The sequence below is a fragment of the Ambystoma mexicanum genome, chromosome 3q, assembly GCF_040938575.1.
Source record: "Ambystoma mexicanum isolate Mex_15411 chromosome 3q, UKY_AmexF1_1, whole genome shotgun sequence".
Lineage (NCBI taxonomy): Eukaryota > Metazoa > Chordata > Amphibia > Caudata > Ambystomatidae > Ambystoma > Ambystoma mexicanum.
In genome coordinates, this window is record NC_090926.1 from 1057572121 (window position 1) to 1057589936 (window position 17816).

The 17816-nt window shown below is 44.5% G+C and overlaps 1 protein-coding gene across 10 annotated transcripts in view; it reads right to left on the minus strand.

The window, feature by feature from the left end:
• Window positions 1–4021: 4021 nt before the first annotated feature.
• Window positions 4022–17816, minus strand: part of ARL16 (ARF like GTPase 16) — a 182466-nt gene continuing 168671 nt past the window's right edge. For all 10 annotated transcript variants that reach the window (XM_069655266.1, XM_069655271.1, XM_069655274.1 and 7 more), the window contains one exon: window positions 4022–4608. In XM_069655266.1, coding sequence (XP_069511367.1) covers window positions 4443–4608 — 166 coding nt within the window. In that variant the 3' untranslated portion in view covers window positions 4022–4442. The remainder of the gene's footprint in view (window positions 4609–17816) is intronic.

Genomic DNA, 17816 nt, shown 5'->3' on the forward strand with positions numbered 1-17816 from the left:
CTACGGTGAACGAGGCCTCCGCCTCAGCCAGCGTAGCACTTTCAGCTGCAGAAGTAGAATCTTCGGTCTCGCGGTCGTCAACATTGCGGACAGATGCCATTTTAAGAGTTTTTGCTGCATGTAGTACCGCATGTGTTTCTAACGCATCCTGTCCATTACAATGGATGTGGGCTGTTGCAAGTTGAGCCAGGGAATTTGGGCATGTATCTAGTGATGCATTTGGGGGTGCAAGGCATGTGGGTGCTGGGGTTTGGGGGCATGTCAATCCTTGATTGATAACCACTCGACTCCCCGTCCCCTCTCTTAGCCAGTCATAACCTCCCAGAGCTCCCAATACCTCTGTATGTACTGTCCCGTCTTCATTTTGTTGATGCATAGTTAGATTAGGAGCATTGTCACGCAATTGCAGAGATTGCTTTAGCATAGATTGGGTCTGTGTACCAAATTCAGCCATATGCTTAACATATAATGGTCTTTACTCTACGTTCAGCTGCGGACTGAACTCTGCGCCGGCGCTCCGCGCTCTTCTGGAGTATTTAAGGGCTATAAGGGTTGGTTTTTCCTTAAAGGTGCACACGCCAAATCACAGAGTATGAGTTCAAGTAACTAGTAGCCAGTAGCTGCAGCTCCTCTCTCCCCCAAGACTGCTGCAGACTGAACTCTGTGCCCGAACTCCGCACACATTTTACTCTCTTAACAAGTAGAATTCCTCCTATTAACTTCAATGGGAAAACGCTATAAAAAAACAATCACCCTCCTTGGAGGTGGACAGGTATGCAATTTAAAGTGATCAGGAGTGTGGATTGGTGCCCTCTAGACATGCCACCTTCCCCTCCCACTACCAGGGGCCCCCGACTTCAAAACTGTTTTCATCAAGGGGGTCTTATCCTAAAAATGTTTTAAGAATTCTGCCATAGACCAGTAGAGTACTTTCCACAACTGCAGGCACATAGGGGGGGTGTGTGTGTGTACAACCACATAAAGGTGTAAACATCTATGATGTTGCCGCTTTAATTAATATTGGAGTGCCAATCTGCTAGAACATAGATCAGCCTCAAAAGAGCAAATCCTTACCAAAGAGAACAAGATTAAGAAAAGCACTGCTGTCAAGTAAAAAAAAAAGCTGCCTCAGGATGGAAATCTATATGAATACATTGCAGAGAAAAACATTACGTTGGTTTCTTATATCCAGTGGTCGAAGTGTATGAAACGAAGTAGTGGCACTATGTTCCCTGCTGGCCTGCACCCACTCCTCACAAACCCCATCACCACGTCCCCCTCCCACACCCAATACACACCCCAAACACTTGCACCTGCTGTTTAAGGGAACGTTCAGTGCACCTAAAGTGCAAGTTTCAACTTATTCCTACACATTTATTTTAAAATGAAATTATTCCGGAACGGTTTCTTTCTAAAATAAAAGTATAGGAGCTGCAAAAGGTAATTTAAAAAAGTAGAGGAGCGCCGCTCCCGCTCACTTCGACCACTGCTTATATCATGCTTCATGCCTCCAAGTGCAGGACCGGGTTTCAAACACATGCTGCTTGGCGCTGTCTTGCTTCGAAGACGAAAACAAATTATAGCTAGATGCGGGATTGCCATAGATTCTGTCACCAATGTGTATGCATCCAATGGAGAAAAGGTGAACAGGGTGTTTTGTGTAAGAGGTAGTGTCTCTGCCTTTTTTGCTTCTTTCAAAGATTTTTTTAAGGATCAGGAGTGGGCTGGGCAGGGGCGCTCTGTCATTTGTTTTTTTTTCTTCTTTATTTGATCAGATTCCATCCACCCCAATGTGAGCCTCTAAAGAACGTTGCTTACTCTGCTCTTAACTTCTTGGAACACCTATGTGTTGGCTTTGCGAACACTTGTTCCGCTCTTTTATAATACTCCCTACCAAAGGGCCAACTTAAGTATTTCCCTATTAAAGGGGAGAGAGTAAAGTGCTATTAGGCCTTATTTTATAAGGTAATGAGGTTTTAACTGGTTTCTTGACCCTACCGTTTCTAACTGCTTGTACATTTCCCTTTACTGGATTAGAGTTTTTTTAAGTGAGCTTACTTGAATCTGATCTAACTGTATGTAAAGTGTTGGTGCCCTTTAGCAAGACTGTAGATATGTTCATAGTGCGCATTTAGTGATGCTACCTACCTTTTAGTGTCATTGCGAAGAGCTTGTTTCAAGGCATTATAAATATACATACTGTCTAGCTTGAATTATTAAAAGCGTTCTGTGCGCGTCTCCCAGCCACACACTCTCCCAAGTCTAGGCCTTATTGCTCAAACACCTACCTCGGTTGAATGTGGCCAAACGTCTGTATTTTTCTGTTCACGAGAATACAGCGCCCTCTCTCCGTAGATTCTGATAATCTCTCAAGTTTCTCTTTGCATTTCTCATTCTCCAGCACACATGTCAAACGGCCTATGGAAGGCTGGGGTGTTTTGCTTTCCCAGCCTTGTATGACCTATTGGACAAACAAGCTGGAGTAACGCAGTCCAAAATGTGTGTTGGGGTCCTTCCTGAGCCTCCTTCGCATTCGAAGTATTGGGCGCTTTGAAACAGGATTTACTTACTCTATAAACGCCTAGCAAGCGAACAATAAAGTATTCTAGGGGCCATCACATGGAGGCGCTCAGCTCCACTGTGTATCTCATTGGTTCTTGTGTGCATGAGCTGGAGAGCAGCTGAAAAGGAGGCAGCGAGTACGGAGCTGGAGCGGAATAGGCACACAAAAAAGTGTTCCATGGATATGCATACTAGAGTGTATATGTGAGAATGCATACAAGGGGGAATCAAAGTGTGTGTGTGTGTATAAATTAGCATGCAGCGAGAGTAGTGTGCATGGTTATGAGTGTTCATGAGACTACCTTGTGACTGTTCTGGGTGCGTGTAAATGATTGAGCGAGAAGCTGTATGGGGGTGTAACTGCATGTGTGAATGGGTTCCAGTGTGTGCTCAAGGCTGGTGGGGCACTGACACGACCAGCAGCATGGACCTTTTTTTAGATTGGCATGGAAAGTTTTACTGCCACTTTTCAGCAAAGCCAACGTGAGTGTTATTAGGTGGCTGAGGAGAGGTTCAAGGGTACTACTTTGGTGCACTACTAGATACAAAGCAAATGTGATTAGTGTTCGTACATTTGCCCAGCCAGAAAGGACAGGTTTCTTTACTGTGATATGAGATTTTGTTTACTGACGTTATGGGCCAAGCCAACATAAGGGGAAGAGGGGATATGTGCAGCCAGCAAGGGTAGGTTTTCTATTAACACCAGTAAAAACATCCAACGGGCGTATGTTTTTGGATGTAGATACTGGCAAATAGTGGAGAGCCAGCATGGGCATGTTTTCTAACAATAGAACTACTGGCATTATGAGAAAAGCGAATATGGGTATGTTCTCATATAAGAGCATTCACATATATGTGTGCAGCAAGCATAGAAATGTATGGGTACAGTCTGCATGGAAAAGTGTATTATTTTTTTTACACTGGCCGAAAGTGGGCCTGATTCAGCCTTACTTACTAGACCCTATCCATCAAAAATATTCATGGGACAAGTTTAGACCCCTCCAATTAAAAAACAAAATCCCCAGCCGTTACCACCCGGTACAACCCATGGAATGGAGGCTTATTGCTTAAGTATTGTAAAAAGAAGCCAGCAACATGATCATTTCAGGTCTGAAACACTTTGAATCATCAATCCTGGAAGGGAAAATATCTAGCCATTCTAGAGCCCCACATGCAGTCCCAACGTGAGCATTAGTCAATGCTTTTGGAAGCAACGAATGGAATGCTTTTTGCAAGTGAGATTCTTGGTCTAAAGTAAGGTGACTTAGAGGCATAACCAGATATGGCGAATGAAGCAGCAGATTACACTGACCGTGTGGTCATCAGTGAGACTATCATTTTGAGGTGGATGGCTAGCAAGGCAAGAAACACCCATAGCGGATTTCCTTTCTTGAAATGATTCCATCACTAGTACATGATCTTAATATTGAGGCAGGAAAAATAAACGTAACACTGCAACAAGTGTCCATCAATTCAATAATAAGCCAAAAAAGAGAACATTTGCAGGAGGGATTTCTCCATTGTGCCACTCATTTGGCAGAATTGTGTGCCCAATCAGTCCACTCAGATGAAGCGTTACAGTCTGTCCCTGTAGTCAAGGAGATCGCCACGATCATTCCCTGCCGGAAAAGAGAGTATCGCCCATGATTACATTCTGCAGTGCTTTCCATGATCAGAGATTTAGAGTCAAGTCCCCTCATGCCCCCTTCTCCTAGCCCAGGAACAGTCCACAGAGGCACAGTGACCAGTCAATGCAGGCGTGCATCCCACATGACCAGTGGCAGGCGGCAAAGGATGTCCACGATGGCTGCAGATGGAGTCTCCTTCATGGTCATACTGCCTCCATGGTCCGCTTTGCAGGTAGAGCGTCCATTTCATCGTCAGCCCTTACAGGTAGATTGCAGCCATTGCAGCACCGCAGGCAGCCCTGTGCCGTCTCGAGCACAGATTTCCAGCACAGTGATAGGTTGTTTAGCGCAGGAGATGATACTGTTCATTCTGAAGAGAGACTTCATTTCTACTATGGACATGTAACACGGGAGGTCGCTGCAGGCAAGAGAGAAAATGTACAGGTCCTTATTTACACCATAATTCAAGATAAACAGCAATACCTATACACCGTACACATATGTAAGACCCATTGATCCAAACAACCTACCTGGATACATAGGTCACACTCACGCACCACAACGGGACCGTCTGAATCACGGACAGCCACCAGGACTCATTACAAATACATACATGCGATCAGTCCCTTGGAGCTTAAAAGCCTCTCTGCAAGATGAACTGGTTGCATGGCAGCCAAAAGGCGAGTAAACCCAAGAGATGCCCTTTACTGCAAATTGTACTTCCAGTTGTGGGAATTTCCGAAATTTGTATTTATTAAGGTAAGAAAGCGTTTTGACCAGAAACACTTACAAATAAGCAATGGCAGTTATTGGGGCAGCCCTATGCATCAGAAACTGTCTTCAGTTAAACGCGAATAGAAATGTTGAAAGGACCAAGCAAGAATGCAAGGGCCAGCTATAGGGAACACAGTTTCAACAGTGGGCTTCTAAGCAGAGGGCCTAATAAGGCCAACATAGGAAAGGATTCATAAACCTTGTCTAACCTTTCTCAGTGTAAAGATAAACACACACCCATCAGTTTAGCTATGGGATAAAGTCATATCAAAATTATTCATATTCACCCCGCGGTGTACATCCTGCTCTTTCAACTTAAGTACAAAATCTATCAATAAGTCAGCCTCTCTCTAGCTACTGCCTCAACAATATGAATGACAACTCGAACTATCCCACAGCTACTGCATACAAAATGGGCACCTGGGAACTGGTCACATAGCAGTGCAATCCTTCGAAGCCTCCATACTGGCCAGAACCCTCACCTGGCTCTAGCGCTAGGTCTTCGAGTAGGGAATGCTGGCCTATACTGGCACAGTCAGTATGGACTGGTCTTCTTACAGTGGAGAGGACTGTGTTCTTATGTGGCGGCATGCAAATGTCTCCTTACTCTGGCAGAATACTGTGACATATTGTGGGCAAAAGCATCATGAAAATGCTTCTATGTGCTGTTGGTAACTTGGCAGCAAAATTGTATCGCATTTTACCCAAAGCATTTTTGCTCAGTCACTCACACACATTCTTAGGAAATATTTACATCTCTTCAATGAAGCAATTCACCGGTCACTACTGGAAAGGTGTTTGGTTACCTTACTTCTCATTCTGCATCTGTATTATGTACATCGTGTTTCCCTTTAATAGGAAAATAGACTGTAGCCACTCCATTTTATTCCCACAGCAGTGACTTCACCCCAGCGGCAGGTTTTGTCCGTCTCTGGGTGTAGCAGGTCTTTGGGGGGAGGGGGTTATTGAGTTCCTCGGGCTTCAGTCAAAGTACTTACCTGTGGCCAGGCATGTCTTCCTATTGAGCTCATTTGGCTTAAACCCCCCCCCCCCCGAAATTCTGGTTCTAGGCTTGTGGGCCCACGCTCACAGATGTCATGCAGGGGAAGAGGATGCCGGTGATATTGTATGTTCACTTTTCTTAAATAAATAAAAAAAATAGAATAAAACTAGTTCCAAAAATAATGGCAGTGATAAAGTCCGGGCCACCGCCCTCCAGGTATCTTAACAATGACGTAGCAAACACTTTATGAGAAAAATACAATGTTGATGACAATCTAAAACGTGAAGCTCTTTATTTGTAGTGGCTGGTGGTAAACATAAAAGTGCTTGGGTAACCGAACACTTAAGCGCCCCGCCACTATCTATATAATAAGTATGCTTAATGCATCACAGTGTTTAGGCAAATGTGATGGAAACATTCCAACCTGACAACCCACAGACATCCCGTTAACCACCCTCCAACCCCCATCTTTGCCTTCTTCCATAACTGAAATAATTCACCAAATAAAATACCTTTATTAAGGTTTAGCTTATATACATGATGTCTACTAGGCAGATACTCCAAAAACAGGACTTTCTTTTTTTGTAGATTCAAATTTTCTTACAGCTTCAATTTTGAAAATCTGCAAGTCTCCAATACCTAATGACTATAGCCAGGTGATCTTATTACACACTTTTTTATGCATGTATTTCAGGCCAGTAAGTGCAGTAGTAAACAAGGGAAACCTTTGAGGTTCACAGTACTTTGCATTCAGGTCGTTGTAGCCTTCTAGTCAGGATGTGAATAATAAAGCTTCAATAATACTCGTTTTGCTTAGTACGTTTCATTAAGGATGTGTAATCGTCAGGTGGGTTTACGATGTGATTTGTGTATTTTGCAAGCCATCGAACATGAGCTGTCGGAAGCGGTTCTTTCCGGGCACGGCTTGACGGCTGAACGAGTGGATGGATGCTCGTATTTGGGTCCTTTCTTCTACCTTTCAGAGTGCGTTCTGGCCCCTCTGAATATAGAGCGGGATGCGGCACAGGCGTTGCATGGTGGAGTGGGGACGATTCGGTCCAATTGGAGCTAGCGACGGTGCACCTCGAGCGCCATAGCAGTGCTTGGTAAGCAGGGCTAATGCGAGTCTCGACTGGCGTTTGAGAGGGCTGACTGAGCCATTGCAGGGCCAAGGAGTGCGTTAGGCCCACACGTAGCAGCTGTGTGTGCCTGGTGACGTCGTGTACTTCTAAAATAGCAGGACAAATTGTTTGCTTCACTTGTCCCTTATCGATACCCAATACCCCCACCACCAGAGCTAAAGTAAAACAAAAATGTCCACATTCCTGGCAGCATTTAACAACGCCTCTCCCTTAAAAAAAAAAAAAAACAATTAACGGAAGAGCCCAAAGAAGGCTGACATTGCAAGTCATGAGATCTTGCTCTCCTGAAGATGAAACCGATTCCAGTGGATCGTCAGTTGTACCATTAATTAATGCAAAAGTTGTGGATGAGTCATTGGGCCTCATTACGAGGTTGGAGGTAGCCATGCCCTTAATAAGGGCATGGCTACCCCCGAACTCGGGTCCGGGTCTCGATAAAGAGGCATTAACGGCCCATTCCGACCTTGGGGGGGCCAGTAATTTCCCGTTCGTGGGACCAGGAGCCGGTACGTCCCCATTCCCATTTGAGCCCCAATAGGGCTCGAATGGGAATGGGGAGGGATGGTAGCAGCGGTAGCCTTCATAACGGTACCGTTGCTACCATCCTGGTCTGCTCGCGGGTGCCGCTCTGCACACCTGGTCTGACCACGCACGCAGAGCGGTCGCCACGAGCAGAACTCGTAATGTGGCGGTACAGTGATAACGGCGCCGGCATCACTACCGGCGTCGTTATCATTGTACCGCCAGGGTCGTAATGTGGCCCATTGGCTCATATTGGAGAGTTGGGATGCCCTTCTGAGAATGTTATCTTGGGTAGTTGGGACCACGGGGCGGATGGCAGGTCACCCTTACACACAGTAAATGACTGACGCTAATAGCAGAGGATCAATCCCTGGACAACCAACATTAAACAGTGCTCAATTGCCCACTGTGGAGTTTTCTCCACAGTGATGCTAGAGAAGAAAGATACATCTCCTCATCAACTGCCCCATATTTGTCCGGTGCAATGGGCACAAATGAAGGATAAAATAATTGGGGAACTGAATTTGTGTAATAACCTATCAGACTTTTTCACATGGCTGGATGAGATAGACAATGTTGGAGTCCATTTTCGGTCAGAAAAGATAGGCCAATCCCATCAGTGGGATCAGCCTACGGATATAGGAAATAACTCTGAAAATGTTGAGTCCCAGAGGTCCCAAATATCACATTGTGATCTGAGCTGTCTGGCCCCTCTTGATGTTAATAAATCCCTAGGAGATGGGAAAGACATTAATGTGTGGGGAAACGAGTGATCCTTCCTGTCAGATGAGTTAAGAAATACAATACAGCCCCCAAAGGATGACTCTATGGACTGTCAGAAAGCTTTATCTGAGCCCCAAGTTTTAACCACAAATGCATACACAGTAAGGGAGCAGTCAACCCAAGTTCCTAAGTACAGTTTTCAGGCTGACTCAGGAGACCCCATCCAGGTGCTGGTTCATGATTTGAAACAGCACATCAACTCCAAACTTTGTATTCCAAAACGTCTACGTGTCAGCAAGGCTTCGATGCCTGTAATTGCTAAAGACTGTTATGGATCCCAAGAACTTTATTATTTCTAATGTGGAGTCCTGTGGAGATTGTGAACCACTAGACGCTTAAAGGAACAATGTACTTGCATGGTTGCAGCAGAAGACTAGTCCGGGTGTAGTTAGAATGTCCGACTTTAAGATTATTAAAAGGATCAAGATCGACCAGTGGTGTACCCAAAAGGATATGGATTGTATATTGGTGGGATGCAACAGGAGTAACTTGCCATCTTATTTGACCCTCTGTGTTGATCTTTGCAAAACTATCATTGGATTTGAAACTGATAGTAGATTATGCTCATTAGGGGGGAGTTGTTTCTGACTGAATAATGGAATTGATTATTGTACTGACTCTTGCCCTTCTATCAAATGGATTTGAATGGACTTAAGTATTTTATGTTTTTTGTTTTTATGTCTGTATGTTTGTGTTTGTAGTGCCTCGATGCCTACATAAATACATGTACACAATCGTTTTGTAGATGTGTAAAAGCAAATCTTAATTATTTGTAACAAAACGAGTTTGGAAGGTCATTGTGAAGTGCTTGTAGAATGGATTCAAATCTCAGCTTCTGAGGCGGGGCTAAGCATTTGGGGAGTCATTAAGAGTTAAGCAGGATGTTTTAATAAAATACCACCATCTGCAGATATCGCCTCCACCAGTGGAATTATAGAAAATCTGCCCAATTCAGAATGTTGCTTTGCTGGGATTGCTGAAATAGGCATTGCCTCTGGTAACCTTAATATGTGGTTGAATTACCTTGCTGGTGGAGCAACTGCTGCGGTTTTAGCTGTAACTGTGTTCCTGTTCATTGTGGTGCTGATTGAACGTCTGCAACAATGTAATATATGGAAGGATAGCTCAGGGGCAATGTGTTCACTTTGGAAGCAAGACAACACGGAGAAACACAGGTTCGATCCCCGGGTCCACAATTACAAACCTCTGGGTTTTAAGCGAGTTATAAATAACCTATCATATCAATTGAGTGTATTTTTAACTTCAGAGTTTTTTATAACCTTTTTTATGCTGTGATTATTTCTTTTCTATTTGTGAAATACTGTAAAATATTTGAACTGTTAAATCTATTTGTATAGGTCTTTTTTATTTTAGATTGAATTGTATACACAATACTAATGTATTTTAATTCACTTGTGTATTGTTAAGGTTAAACAGGTTTTTAACCAATATTCAGTTTTTAAAAAAAGAACACAAAAAAGGGTATTACATAACTTCACGTTCTTCCATGAGAATATGGAAATGAATAATGCACAGTAGTTAAAAACTCTTTGGAATAACATATGATATGGCATTTATAACGCGCCCATACACAAGTGTTTCAAGTACATAGTAAAGTAAATGGTGAATACCGCCTCTCTCAACACCCACAAGATGGGTGGTGAGAGAGGCTGCCCACCTTTTAAGGCCCTTAGCATGACCCATACTAAAAACCGGTTACTGCACCTGTGCTTCTCTTGTGGACAGTAAAAAGAAAATGTTAAGCCCCTTTGGAACATTTACCTCCGAGGTAAAAATTGGCAGCGGAAAGCCCACGTGGAATACCACACAACGCTGAATTAGGCAGGTGGATGTGGCATATCATACGACCCACTGTGCAAGTGAATCAGTTCACAGCATATGCTATTTGCAAATATCCTGGCTTACGGTTCAATAGAGCTCAGAAATGCTTGAGGTTATATATAAGGATACTAATGATCATGCATATGCTCATTTGTCTCTTGGTTTAATCATGGCAACACCACCTGAAAACCATGGTTCGCATCCGACACAAAGTAAAATAAATTCTCCACCCCATGGCTAACAGGCACTTCTGTTTTAGAGGTTTGTAACCTTACAAAGGCAACCAGAAACGGTTCACCCCAGAACTTACTTGCTTAAACAAAGGAAAAGGAAAGCCGAACATAACTGGCTCAAAGACAAAGTACAGAAGAAAAAAAAGAGGATTAGAAAATCAGAGAGAGAATACAAACTTAAGATACTGGAGGCCAAACACAATTCCTATAATGAACAAATTACAAAACTAGGTAATGAAACCAAAAAGCTCTTTAACATGTTCAAACCCAATGCCTTGAATCAGACCATTAACCCACACAAAGACGATTGTATATTTTGGCACGCGCTGATATGATTTTTGAACCCTAATGCAAAGACCTGGAACAATAAGATCCCCCGTCCTTTCTGATATTGTTGGGGTAAAGAAACAAAAAACCCAAGACTCTACATCCTTGTTTAATTTCTCTGCTGTAACTGATTAAGAGGTAGCTGAACTATTGAGTGCCACGCACTCCACTAGCGGTCCAGGAGATATATTACCCTCTAAATTCATTCTCAAGCACCAGGACCCATTTTCACCGTTTCTTGGAAGATTTATTAATGCTTCCTTTGCACAAAGTTTGGTTCCTCTGACTATTAAAGATGTGGTAGTCACCCCCCTCCTGAAGAAACAACGACTGGATCCAAAGGACCTTTCCAACCTTAGGCCTATTACTAATACCCCTTTTCTACTTAAAATAATCGATAAAGTGGCCACTATGCAAATAGTATCTCATGTGGAAGCTATGGGCCGCCTCCACAAGAAACAATCCAGTTTTCAGTGTGCCCATGGGACCGAAAGTGCTTTGCTTGACCTCCAGACTCATATGCTCTTGGCCTTAGAAAGGAGTGGGTTGGGATTGCGGATCCTTTTAGACCCATCAGCAGCTTTCAACCTCCTTTACTATAAAACGCTGCTCCACAGGTTGACGGATATTGGCTGATTCTCAGGGGAAGCTGCATCATGAATGGAATCCTTCCAGAATCTGTTGGGGAGTTGCTTCTTCTGATTTTGAGCCAATCATGTATGGAATGTCCCACAGGGGGATGCTTATCGCCATCTCTTTTTAATATTTATAGCCAACCATTGTGTGATGAAAGAGAGATTGGGGACATTCTTTGATAATTATGCAGATGACTTTCAGCACTCTGTGATACTTAGTAGGGATTATGCAACTGTATCAAGAAAAGCTAAACAAATGCCCTCAAATTGACTTGGCTTTAATGCTACCAAAACCAAGTTTATGGTGTACGTGTCTACTCATGCTCTGGACGGCCTTAGCCAGGAATAGAAGAGTTTCTGCATTGATGGAGGCCATATACCTGTGGCCAGTAAGGTCAAAACTCTTGGTACCTTCACGGAGGCCTCGCTTAACGGACGCTCATGTGAACTATATAGCGAAGAACTCCAACTATTATTTAAGAGTCCTGAGACAGATCTGCCCTCTGGTTATGAAGAAATATCACAAAAAGCAGGTTAAAGCTATCATTCTACCGCGGCTCAAATATAATAATTCATTACTTGGTGGAGTAAGCAAGGAATGTATGAAGAAGCTTCAAAATTATGCTGTACACATGGTGTACAACATTGCATACAGAGACCCAGTATCCATGGCCTGCAGGGAACTTCATTGGATCCCTGTGGTAGCCAGAGTTCAATTTAAGATATTTACGCTGGGCCACAAGTGTTCGTTTGGGACTGCACCATGCTATTTGAAGGAACAACTTGAGTTCCATAAACCAGGTAGAAACTTGAGATCATCTGGGGCACGTAGTTTAATAGTCCATCGGTGCAAGAGAAATCGGGGAATGGTCAGTCTTTCCCCACTTTCATTGCACAGTCCTGGAATGAGCTCCGAGAGTTTCTGCAGAAAGAGGAAAATCATCTTAATTTCAGGAAACTCTTAAAAACTAGATTACTTGCCTAGGCAGGATCCACTTTTCTTGTTGCGTTCTCCATCTCGATTTGTTTTGTCTTCGTTCAATGTAGTGGCTAGATGCCTATGGGCTTTGGCGCTCTGGTAATACATACACAACCTAATAAAGATATTCAGTATTCTTTGGCATATGCCCTTATTGGTTAGGAGGGAGGGGGGAGACTAGTTTTGCTTGATGACTTGTACACGTCACTAACAAATTATGGATAGGTTGGATGCAGGGAAATACTATCTATTAATGGAGGAGCAGGAAAGGATAATATTTTTGGATGTGACCTATTGTTTGATGGTGGACACGAGGCCAAGGGAAGGGGGGGCAAACAAATAGTATGCCTGAGAGGAGGGGGCAGGGTTGGTATTCATGGGAGGCCTTTGCAATGCACAACATAAAAAGATGTTTACAAGTGCTTGGTACTACCCTACACACCGATACCCACTTTATTAACCACAGAGAGACGAAAGGCTGGTCCAATTGACCAGGTCTGTGCTATGCTCACTTAGATATTATCAGTTATACAACCTCACCTCATACAGCTCAGTGGCTACATGTAGAGAACAATGGCACTGCTTGCCCACATTTGATTGCCAAACATCTGTAGAGGAGGTCTATATCCCCCTCCCCTTTATGGTAGATGGACAAAAATGGTAACTAGGGCCAATACTTTACTCCCCTGTCCATTGTAGAAATCAGGATTCTTGTCCGTTTAGTTAAGTTGTCCTTATTCAAGGTAAAAGTACATTGGACATAGGGGTCACTGCACACACTTGGGGGTGGCATGGGATATGGAGGGTGTGCTTACATTTTGTACAAACATAAATAAGACATTAGGCCACACTGTTTAAATATGAAGGTTATTCATGTTCAGTAGACATTCATAATTTCAAAATGTACTCCACAGTTGCCTTTCAAATAAAAGCTTTGAGTCTGATGGGAGCAAAAGTATTTAGCAACCACAGGGAAAGTCCTGTGTGCAGAAATTAATGTTTGACTGAGATCAGCTGAAAAACGGGGGGCAGGCAATTTAGTCTTTTAAAAGCAATAATATGTGTTTTTCAGCGGTATGTTCATTAAACAGATATTATATTAAGAAAAGATAGGATAGAGAGCCAGACAGTCTATGTTCTGAACAAAATGTGTCAAGTCTGGAACAAGATGCATCATTCTCAGAAGCCTGGGGGGGGTTCAGTGTGGGAATTGCAACATATTGCACAGTCAAGTGAAATCTGGGAAACTACCTAGATTTGCTTATTTGCATAAAGAGTCATGTGTTTCAGAACTGCCATTTTCTAGTGTTTAATAGCAAATCATCCTAGTCAGAAGTGTTTTTTGTCCAACGGAGTCAAAGATAGTTTGACATCCTGTAAGAAGGACCAATGAAAATGTATTAAGTAAGGTCCAGATTTGCATATAAATATTGTGCAATCCTGTATTTGCTTTAAAAAAAAGTGTGTTTAAAATGAGCAGGCTGGAGTTCCTGTATTTTTGACTGACCAACTGTGGCTGCTGTGATGGTGTCCAGCTGACTGAGAATAAACCTTGCTGTCTGTACAGATCCCTTTTTTGATGAGGCTTTTTTGAAGTATGACTGGGCTGGGGCCTCTGCAACATTTTGGCGGCCGAGAAGAGACAAGCCCAAAGTTTTTTCTGATGACAAGTAAGCTGACCTCATCCAAAACAGATCCGACTTTCCTTCCCTGCACTTGACAGTGTAGGCGCAGAAGTCCGATTTTTAGGTAAAGTATGAGATGGTGCAGGAAAGCCAATTTGCATTTCCATTAGCTTTGTTAAGGGGAAGACATTTTTTAAAAATATATTTTGTTATCCTTGTCTTGTGCGTGGTAGAGACAGAAACATGTGACTTTGAAGCCATATAATTTTTAATTACAGCGAAAACAGCTTCAAAGAAAAAGCTTGACTTACAGATGCTGAAAAGAGGAGAAACTATTTGTTTATGAATTGTACTTTAGTTAGGTTTAATCCCTTAAGTGCCAAGGATGAGATATCTCATCCTTGACATTATCTCCGTAGTGCCAAGGACGCAATAGCTCGTCCTTTTTGGCACCTTGTTTTGTGTGATCCCTGCATAGCAGGGATCACACAAAACTGTAATCCAACCCCCGGGCTATGTGAGGGGGAGGTCCCCCCCTCACTGCCAGGGGGCTGGATTACCTTCAGTTTCACGTTGGCGTGCGTAATGCAAGCCGGTGTGAAACTGAAAGTAAATTCGCCGCGGGAGCCATTTCGGGCTGCCGTGGTGAAGAGAGAAGGTAAGCGCACTCCCCCTCCACTGGACCACCAGGGAAGTTTTTTTATGGAAAGAGGTTGCCCCCCCCACCCAAAATGGACTTGGGGTCATGTCATGCAGCCCTCCGTGAGGGCAGTTATCTGCTCTTAGGAAGGGGCCTGTAACCCCAGGGAGGGCTGCATGAGAACCCCCCCTCTCATCTGCCCCCCAGGGAGGGCTGAATGAGATGCCCCCCTCCTGCATTTGGTGTGGGGGGGAGAGGGTCAACCCCCAGTACATTAGAAAATGACCTGGCGGTGTAGGCGGCCCCTCAGCCCCTGCTAAAGGGCAGCCTGCCATTTTGCATTATTTTTTTTTGTTTACTAAACTTGCCTTGCCACAGAGGGAAACATTGGTGTGCCAATCTGGCCCCAGGGTCCCCAAACCTTACTGCCCCACCCACTGGGGGGCCTGTGCCACAATTTTTGGGGGCCCTCTACCCCCACCCCAAATGGGGGGGGGTGTACCTCACGCAGCCGTTTGTAGGAGGCCCAGGGAGGCCTGCATGAGGTGCCCCCGACATCCATTTAGGGTGAGGGGGGAGAGGGCCACCAAAAATTGGGGGACAGTAAGGTTTGGGCACCCTGGGGCTAGATTGGCACACCAATGTGCTCCTCTGCGCCAAGGGGAGTTGGGTTACCAAAGTAAAAAAGTAAAAATGGTAGACCGCATTTTAGGGGGGGCTGTGGAGCACCCCAAACCAACAGGGAATTTTCTAATGGGAAGGGGTGGTGACCTCCTCCCCTCACCCACAATGGAGTGGGGGCCATGTTATGCAGACCTCCCTGGGGGCAGATATCTGCTCCTAGGAAGGGACACCTGAGCCCAGGGAGGAGTGCAGGACAGCCCCCCCATATCTGCCCCCAGGGAGGGCTACATGAGATGCGCCGCCCCTCCAATTGGGGTGGAGAGGTGCACCCCCTTTACATTACAAAATTCCCCGGCGGTGTAGGGTGCCCCTCAGCCCCCCCTAAAGTGCAGCCTGCCATTTTCTAATTTTCTCTTTGTTTAAAACTTGCCTTGGTGCAGAGGGGCACATTGGTGTGCCAATCTGGCCCCAGGGGGCCCAAAACCTTACTGCCCCACCCACTGGGGGGCCTATCCCACAGTTTTTGGTGGCCCTCCCCTCCCCACCCCAAATGGAGGGGGGGGGTGTACCTCATGCAGCCGTTTGTAGGAGGCCCAGGAAGGCCTGCATGAGGTGCCCCCGCCACCCATTTTGGGTGAGGGGGGAGAGGGCCACCAAAAAGTGCGGGACAGGCCCCCCAGTGGGTGGGGCAGTAAGGTTTGGGTACCCTGGGGCCAGATTGGCACGCTATTGGGCCCATCTGCACCAAGGGGGGTTGGGTTACCAAAGAAATAAAGTGAAAATGGTGGACCACATTTTAGGGGGGGGGGGGGGCTGTGGGACACCCAAACCGACGGGGAATTTTCTAAAGGGAAGGGGTGGTGAACCCCCCCCCCCACCCACAATGGAGTGGGGGCCATGTCATGTAGCCCTCCCCGGGGCCAGGTATCTGCTCCTAGGAAGGGACACCTGAGCCAAGGGAGGAGTGCAGGACAGCCCCCCCTCACCTGCCCCCAGGGAGGGTTAAATGCGATGCGCCACCCCTCCAGTTGGGGTGGGGGTGGAGAGGTGCACCCCCCATTACATTTGAACATTTTCCAGCGGTTTAGGGTGTCCCTCAGCCCCCTAAAGTGCAGTCTGCCATTTTCAATTTGTTTCTTTGTTTACCAAAATTCCCTTGGTACAGATGGGCACATTGGTCAAAAGGTCTGCCTATGCTCTTTCAAAAAATATATGCTTGCCGTTCCTCATCACATTGGTTTTCCTGATGTACACATGCAAAGTACGTCTGTTCAGGCCGTAAGCATACAACTCCTGTGTACCATGGCTCAGTGTTTGGCTTGTGGTATTGCTTGTTTTGTGAAACACTACAAAATGTGTGTATGTAGCGGAGCATTGTTTTTCTCAAAATTCATAGAAGCCATTGCCGTACCAAGCCAACCATATCCACCACATACCTTTTTTTCGGTCATTTTCACACTTTTTCCCCAATCTATGGCATTTCCCCCTACCTAGTTGTTGCCTGACCTGCGGAAATCACCCCTTCCTAAACTTGGAATTTTGTCTACTTTTCAGAAACGTATGCCTTTCTGTCCTCCAATTCGGCTTTCCTACCCTTTTCTTCCATTCCGTGCATTCATGTCCAATTGGCAAAAATGGCCAAAATCGCCTACCTCTCACAAAACTGTTGTTAACCACATCAAAATAAAAACATTTCGTTGCCACTCAACCTGTTCTTGAAAGCCAGGAAATAGGGGTATTCAGCACAGCAAACCATATGTTCCTTGCTCTTACAAGGAAAAATCCACAGGTTTCTTTGTACAAAAAGGCCTTGGCACTTGGGGGGAAAACCCCATGGCACTTAAAGGGTTAAATATGCACACATTGCATAATGGGTTACTTTAAGCAAGAAACAAAAAGACTTTAGAAAATGTCCATGCAATGTTTTTGCTAGCGGCAGCGCAACATTTCCTGGCGTTATTCCAAGACTTCAGATAGTCAGTGCAGCATTGTTTTCAGTGTTCATCTTAAGCTACAAATAAAGACAGGCAGGCACAGTTAACGGCTCAGAATTAAGACCTTCAACAGAAAAAAAGTGAGTAGGAGTGTGCATGCAGGAAATAGAAACAGCTTGCATTTCCTTGCAAAATACAAAGAGACAAACAGAAGTTAGGCTAGTATCTCGATCGTGAGAACAATAGTCACTTGAGCTGCACATAAGTGATGAAGTAGCATATGCTTAAGTATAATGCGCTGAAACATGTAGTTTGCTTGATAGTAGCAGTAATGGGCTGATTGTAGGGACAGAAATTTGGAGTGATGGTTTGAGTAGGGAAAGAAAAAGAATATTTAGGATGGGAATGACAGTGCGTGTAGAAACAGTTATAGTTGTATTTAGGTTGTTTTGTTTGAAAGTATGGAGAAAAGGGCTGTAAGAATTGGCTAATTTGAAGAAAAAAATAAATGAATTCCCTTTTTAGATGTGTGGCACATAAGAATGGGAAAATATTAAATTGGG